The sequence below is a fragment of the Eleginops maclovinus genome, chromosome 4, assembly GCF_036324505.1.
Source record: "Eleginops maclovinus isolate JMC-PN-2008 ecotype Puerto Natales chromosome 4, JC_Emac_rtc_rv5, whole genome shotgun sequence".
Lineage (NCBI taxonomy): Eukaryota > Metazoa > Chordata > Actinopteri > Perciformes > Eleginopidae > Eleginops > Eleginops maclovinus.
In genome coordinates, this window is record NC_086352.1 from 3,414,378 (window position 1) to 3,422,281 (window position 7,904).

General features: G+C 47.0%; 1 protein-coding gene across 1 annotated transcript in view; it reads left to right on the forward strand.

The window, feature by feature from the left end:
- Positions 1–647: 647 nt before the first annotated feature.
- Positions 648–7,904, forward strand: part of pnp4b (purine nucleoside phosphorylase 4b) — a 9,235-nt gene continuing 1,978 nt past the window's right edge. Inside the window, exons 1-3 of the mRNA XM_063881832.1 lie at positions 648–756; positions 4,920–5,092; positions 5,378–5,481. Of these exons, the coding sequence (XP_063737902.1) occupies positions 734–756; positions 4,920–5,092; positions 5,378–5,481 (300 nt within the window). The 5' untranslated portion in view covers positions 648–733. The remainder of the gene's footprint in view (positions 757–4,919; positions 5,093–5,377; positions 5,482–7,904) is intronic.

Here is a 7,904-nt window from a genome sequence, read left to right on the forward strand (position 1 = left end):
GCTGCTGCTTGTTTCAGACTGGTGTGAACAGCTGATCAGCTTGGGTCTGGACTTCACTGATGGAGCTGTGATCAGAACGATCATCACAGAACCACTGGACACACACACACACACACACACACACACACACACACACACACACACACACACACACACACACACACACACACAGTCTACAGTGTTTCTCTTCAGATGGTGTGTGTTAATATTGGGTTAACTGTCACCGACTGAGACGGGTATGTGTTTAGTGTGTACTTGTACTACTGGAGTACACTTCAGTACTGCAGTACTCTGAGGTCAGACACTTTCTGCTACGTCAGCAAATCCTCCATCATCCTGATACACTGTGTGTGTGTGTGTGTGTGTGTGTGTGTGTGTGTGTGTGTGTGTGTGTGTGTGTGTCACCGTGGGAACGCTTCTGCAGGAATCCAGCGCATCAGTTGCCATAGAAACTGAGTTTCCATAATAGCAACAGTCTGATGTATTCCTGTCAGCGGCACTGGGGGGGGGCATGCTTATATAAATATATATATTTATATAAGCATGATGTCGTCGCTCCACCTGTTTCTGCAGCTGAGGGTCAAAGGTCAACGACCCGACTGAGTTTACAGACGGAACTGCAGCCAATCAGAGGAGATCAAGCCTCTTCCTCCTCCTCTTCCCCCTCCTCTTCCGCCCACTCCTCTTCCCCCTCCTCTTCCTGTTCTTCTTCTCCTCCTGTCTTGGTAGGATCATGCACACTAAAGGAAACTCCCGGTAAGACCCCCACTTTATTAATGATGTGAAGTTCCTCCTGTGCTCCTTGAACCCCCCCTCAGATGTAGAAGTTATAACTGCAGGATCTGATGAGGCGTTCAGGGACATGCTTATATATCCGAAACATTTCCTATGACAGGGGGGCGAGTACACAGGCTAAGTACTCCTGTGTTTACCTGTGTACTCCTGTGTACTCCTGTGTTTTCCTGTGTACTCCTGTGTTTTCCTGTGTTTTCCTGTGTACTCCTGTGTTTTCCTGTGTACTCCTGTGTACTCCTGTGTTTTCCTGTGTACTCCTGTGTACTCCTGTGTTTACCTGTGTACTCCTGTGTTTTCCTGTGTACTCCTGTGTTTTCCTGTGTACTCCTGTGTACTCCTGTGTTTTCCTGTGTACTCCTGTGTACTCCTGTGTTTACCTGTGTACTCCTGTGTACTCCTGTGTTTTCCTGTGTACTCCTGTGTTTTCCTGTGTACTCCTGTGTACTCCTGTGTTTTCCTGTGTACTCCTGTGTACTCCTGTGTTTACCTGTGTACTCCTGTGTACTCCTGTGTTTTCCTGTGTACTCCTGTGTTTTCCTGTGTACTCCTGTGTACTCCTGTGTACTCCTGTGTACTCCTGTGTTTACCTGTGTACTCCTGTGTACTCCTGTGTACTCCTGTTTACTACTGTGTACTCCTGTGTTTTCCTGTGTACTCCTGTGTACTCCTGTGTTTTCCTGTGTACTCCTGTGTACTCCTGTGTATACCTGTGTACTCCTGTGTACTCCTGTGTACTCCTGTTTACTACTGTGTACTCCTGTGTTTTTCTGTGTACTCCTGTGTACTCCTGTGTACTCCTGTGTTTACCTGTGTACTACTGTGTACTCCTGTGTTTACTGTGTATTTCTGTGTTTACCTGTCTACTACTGTGTACTCCTGTGTACTCCTGTGTATTTCTGTGTTTACCTGTCTACTACTGTGTACTCCTGTGTTTACCTGTGTACTCCTGTGTACTCCTGTGTATTTCTGTGTTTACCTGTCTACTACTGTGTACTCCTGTGTTTACCTGTGTACTCCTGTGTACTCCTGTGTACTACTGTACCCTGTGTACTCCTGTGTTTTCCTGTGTACTCCTGTGTATTCCTGTGTACTCCTGTGTACTCCTGTGTTTTCCTGTGTACTCCTGTGTACTCCTGTGTACTCCTGTTTACTACTGTGTTCTCCTGTGTTTTTCTGTGTACTCCTGTGTACTCCTGTGTTTACCTGTGTACTACTGTGTACTCCTGTGTTAACCTGTGTACTCCTGTGTACTCCTGTGTATTTTATGTGTTTACCTGTGTACTACTGTGTACTCCTGTGTTACCTGTGTATCCTGTGTACTCCTGTGTACTCCTGTGTACTCCTGTGTACTACTGTGTACTCCTGTGTACTCCTTTGTTTTTCTGTGTATTCCTGTGTTTTCCTGTGTATTCCTGTGTATTCCTGTGTACTCCTGTGTATTCCTGTGTACTCCTGTGTACTCCTTTGTTTTCCTGTGTACTCCTGTGTTTTCCTGTGTACTCCTGTGTATTCCTGTGTACTCCTGTGTTTTCCTGTGTACTCCTGTGTATTCCTGTGTACTCCTGTGTACTCCTGTGTTTTCCTGTGTACTCCTGTGTACTCCTGTGTACTCCTGTGTTTTCCTGTGTTTTCCTGTGTACTCCTGTGTTTTCCTGTGTACTCCTGTGTATTCCTGTGTACTCCTGTGTATTCCTGTGTATTCCTGTGTACTCCTGTGTTTTCCTGTGTACTCCTGTGTATTCCTGTGTACTCCTGTGTATTCCTGTGTACTCCTGTGTATTCCTGTGTATTCCTGTGTATTCCTGTGTACTCCTGTGTTTTCCTGTGTATTCCTGTGTATTCCTGTGTACTCCTGTGTTTTCCTGTGTACTCCTGTGTATTCCTGTGTACTCCTGTGTTTTCCTGTGTACTCCTGTGTATTGCTGTGTACTCCTGTGTTTTCCTGTGTACTCCTGTGTATTCCTGTGTACTCCTGTGTTTTCCTGTGTACTCCTGTGTATTCCTGTGTACTCCTGTGTTTTCCTGTGTACTCCTGTGTTTTCCTGTGTACTCCTGTGTATTCCTGTGTACTCCTGTGTTTTCCTGTGTACTCCTGTGTTTTCCTGTGTACTCCTGTGTTTTCCTGTGTACTCCTGTGTACTCCTGTGTTTTCCTGTGTACTCCTGTGTATTCCTGTGTACTCTTGTGTACTTGTCTATGATTTCAGATGAAGCTTGAGTTTTATCTGTCCCGACCTTTGAACCTTCAGTTTTCAGAGAAATCTGCTGCCTCTCTGAGTCCTGCAGATAAAACCTGTCAATGATTTGTGAACGTCAGCAGGTTCAGTTGTATAATACAAAGTAAAAAAAGAAATATAAATATCTGAGGGCGTGCTGTGGTCTCTGGGCACCAGGACGTTTTGTAGGTCCTTTAAGTCCTGTAAGTAGAGGGTGGGGGGGGCATCCTCCTGCTGAGAGAGGCCACTGCCATCATGGAACCGTCTCCATGAAGAGTATTGCCCAGAGCATCACCGTGCCTCCGCCAGCTGGAGCTGTGATGCTGTGTGTTCTGACACCTTTTTACCAGAACCAGAACTGCTTCAGCAGTTTTAGCTCCAGCAGCTCCTCCGTTGGATCGGACCACACGGGGCAGCATTCCCTCCCCACGCGCAAGAATGAGCCTTGGTCGCCCATGACCCTGTCGCCGGTTCACTGGTTTTCCTTCCTTGGACCACCTCTGGTAGGTACTGACCTTTGCAGACCAGGAACCCCCCCTCCACAAAAACTGCAGATTGAAGACCCAGTTGTCTAACCTTCACAGTTTGATGCTCACATCCTTTTCCTGCTTCCAACACATCAACTGTGGGGACAAAGTGTCCTCCTGCTGCATAACATACGCACCCCCCCACTGCCAAGTGTCATTCTAACTAGATAAACACTGTTGTTCACCTGTTCACCTGGTGTATACCTGTTCATCCTCATGTCAATATGTATTGGGGGTGGGTCAGATGATGCACTTTTGCACAATAACTTTGACCTGCTCTCTCTGAGCACATACATCTGTATATGTTTAACAATACTCTCGTTACTCATCTGTATATGTTTAACAATACTCTCGTTACTCATCTGTATATGTTTAACAATACTCTCGTTACTCATCTGTATATGTTTAACAATACTCTCGTTACTCATCTGTATATGTTTAACAATACTCTCGTTACTCATCTCTATATGTTTAACAATACTCTCGTTACTCATCTCTATATGTTTAACAATACTCTCGTTACTCATCTCTATATGTTTAACAATACTCTCGTTACTCATCTGTATATCTTTAACAATACTCTCGTTACTCATCTCTATATGTTTAACAATACTCTCGTTACTCATCTCTATATGTTTAACAATACTCTCGTTACTCATCTGTATATCTTTAACAATACTCTCGTTACTCATCTCTATATGTTTAACAATACTCTCGTTACTCATCTCTATATGTTTAACAATATTCTCGTTACTCATCTCTATATGTTTAACAATACTCTCGTTACTCATCTCTATATGTTTAACAATACTCTCGTTACTCATCTCTATATGTTTAACAATACTCTCGTTACTCATCTGTATATCTTTAACAATACTCTCGTTACTCATCTCTATATGTTTAACAATACTCCCGTTACTCATCTGTATATCTTTAACAATACTCCCGTTACTCATCTGTATATCTTTCACAATACTCTCGTTACTCATCTCTATATCTTTAACAATACTCTCGTTACTCATCTGTATATCTTTAACAATACTCTCGTTACTCATCTGTATATCTTTAACAATACTCTCGTTACTCATCTCTATATCTTTAACAATACTCTCGTTACTCATCTCTATATCTTTAACAATACTCTCGTTACTCATCTCTATATCTTTAACAATACTCTCGTTACTCATCTGTATATATTTATTTAGATTTTTTAGAATTTGTTATTCTTTATTTTGATGTGTGTTTTATATCCTGTGTGAACCTGTCTGGTTTTTCCTCTTCTCTGTTGCTGCTTAAACACTCAAATTTCCCCACGGGGATTAATAGAGGTACATCTGATCTTATCTTATATCACACTTTCTTGACTCTTGGTTCCCCCCAAGCTGCTGCTCCTTTGAGGACTACAATCTGACTGCCGAGTGGCTCCTGAGCCACACCAGCCAGCGTCCGAAGGTGGCTGTGATCTGTGGCTCGGGACTCGGGCTGTTGGCCGACGGAGCTGCAAACAAACAGACCTTCAGGTACCAGGACATCCCCAACTTCCCCATCAGCACAGGTGAGTGTGGCCCACCCCCTGAGCCTGGGGGGGCATCATTTCAGATACAGTCAATTTGCTCTGGAGGTGTGTTAAGGTGTGTTCAGGTGTGTTCTGGAGGTGTGTTCATGTGTGTTCTGGAGGTGTGTACAGGAAGTGTGTACATGTGTGTTCTGGAGGTGTGTTCATGTGTGTTCATGTGTGTTCTGGAGGTGTGTTCATGTGTGTTCAGGAGGTGTGATCATGTGTGTTCAAGTGGGTCCAGGTGTGTTCAGGTGTGTTCAGGTGTTCCCTGTCTCTCTCCAGTGGCGGGTCATGAGGGCTGTCTGGTGTTTGGGACTATCGAAGACACTTCCTGTGTCTTCATGCAGGGCCACTTCCACCTGTATGAAGGTTACTCCCTCTGCCAGGTGAGGCCATTACCCAGCATACATTTTAACCTGTTTAAAGTGTTTCCTAGTTTGGACTGGTCTGGTCCAATGTTGGGGTAGTTACTCAAAGAAAGTAATGCCTTACTGTACTTAGTTACTCCCTGGTGAAAGTAACTATTTACATTACGTGTGGGGTACTCTGTACCCTCACCTGAGAGGCACTATCAATGGGATGAGGAATAACGATGGCTGCAGCAAATGTCTTGTCAATCCTCCGGCCGTGACTTCATAATAATCCTTCAGTGTTTGCCGTCAAGTTCCAGCTCTCCTGTGTCTGAGTTTGGTCTCCATTGCTCCAGAAGTTTCCATCACAGTCTTGTTCTAGTCACTTTGCTCAGAGCCCCTGCCCCCGCCTCCAACGTTTGTGGTTATTGGTTTTCGACAGGTAGTCAAATGGGGCCAGATAAGAGCCGGTTTTTGGGGCCAAGAGCCAACACCGCCGCAGTGGAAATAGGAAGAGCCAGTCTTTAATCGGGTACTAGCTCCAACTGGCCCTGGAACTGCTTTGGTGGGAAAGGAGCATAAGTACAGGTCAGGCAGGGTCTGAAGGTCCACCAGGATACCTTTGATATGACAGACTGGAACATGTTCAAGCAGGCAGCAACTTACAACCATCACATTTATATACAAGAATACACAGAGACAGTCACAGGCTACATCACCAAGTGCATTGATGATGTAACCACCACCAGAGCCATCACCATCCGAGCCAACCAGAAGCCATGGCTGACAGGGGAGGTCCGCACACTGCTCAAGGCCCGCGACACCGCCTTCAGAGCTGGAGACCCAGCTGGGCTGAGAGCAGCCAGAGCTGACCTGTGCCGTGGCATCAGGAAAGCTAAACGTCTGTACACCAGGAAAATCACAGGACATTTCAAAGACAGCAGGGACTCATGGAGCCTGTGGCAGGGTATTAGGACCATAACAGACTACAAACTACCACCGCAGACCTGTGACAGTCACACCTCCCTGCTCAACAACCACATAGGCTTCTTTGCATGCTTCGAAGCACAGAACGACACAAGTGCGCAGAAAACCAGCCCCCCCCCCACCTCCCCGCAGACGACCAGGCTCTGTGTCTGTCCCCAGCCAGTGTAAAGAGCACACTGGTGGGTCTCATCAGCCACAACGATGAGACTCACTACAGGAAGGAAGTGAACCAGCTGGCTCGTTGGTGCCAAAATAACAACCTCTTCCTCGATGTGGGGAAAACAAAGGAGATTGTTGTTGACTTCAGGAGAACCCACTCCCAACCCCCCCTCCCTCTGACCATCAATGGTGCTGCTGTGGAGCAGGTGAGCAGCACCAAATTCCTGGGTGTGACCATCACAGACGACCTCACCTGGAACAACAACACCACTGCACTGGCAAAGAAGGCCCAGCAACGCCTCTACTTCAACAGGAAGCTCAAGCGAGCAGGAGCCCCCCCCCCCCCCCCCCCCCCCCCCCGGCATGCTCTCATTCTACCGAGGCGCCACTGAGAGCATCCTCAGCAGCTGCATCACACTGTGGTTTGGAAGCTGCACCGCCTCCAACCGCAAGAGCCTGCAGCGCATCGTGAACTCTGCCCAGAGGATCATCGGGGTCTCACTCCCTACACTACAGGACATCTACAGCACCCGCCTCACCCGCAAAGCACTCTGCATTGCGGGGGACCCCACCCACCCCTCCAACAGCCTCTTCAGCCTCCCGCCTTCAGAGGGAAGGTTCCGCAGCCTCCGCTCGAGCTCCACCAGGCTGAGGAACAGCTTCTTCCACCAGGCGGTCAGGATGCTGAACTCTCTCCCTCTCTCTCTCCTCTCACTCTGTCCCTCTCTCCTCTCACTCTGTCCCTCTCTCCCTCTCTCTCTATCCTCCGTCCCTCCCTCAATCCTCTATCTCTCTCCTCCCTCCCTCCTTACCTCTCTCCCTCCCTCTCTTCTCTCGCTCCCCCTCTCTCCGTCCATCCCTCTCTCATCTCCCTCTACTCCCGCTCCCATCTCTCCCCTGACCTCTCCGTCCTCCGTCTCGCCCACCTTTCCCCACAGCCTCAATGGAAATGTACCAGGACATGAATCCCCCTCCCTCACTCACCCGTCCCTCATCCAGCACCAGTCACATTCTATTCTCCGCTGCTACTGAAAGTATTTTCTGCACTAAAGACCCACCTGCACCACGTCACACTGCGTTGATGGTGTCCAACATCTGTATATATTACTTAGTTTTTGTATACCCCTTTTTACCCCCCCTTTTTACCCCCCCCTTTTTTTCTACACTCTTATCTTTTTATGTTAGATGTTCCTGTTTATATTCGCACTGTGGGACTGCCAGAAACGGTGTTTCAGTTCTGTATGTATAACACATGTTGAAACTTTGACAATAAAGTGGACTTTGACAGGAGTCCTTTGAAGATGCTCAAGTGT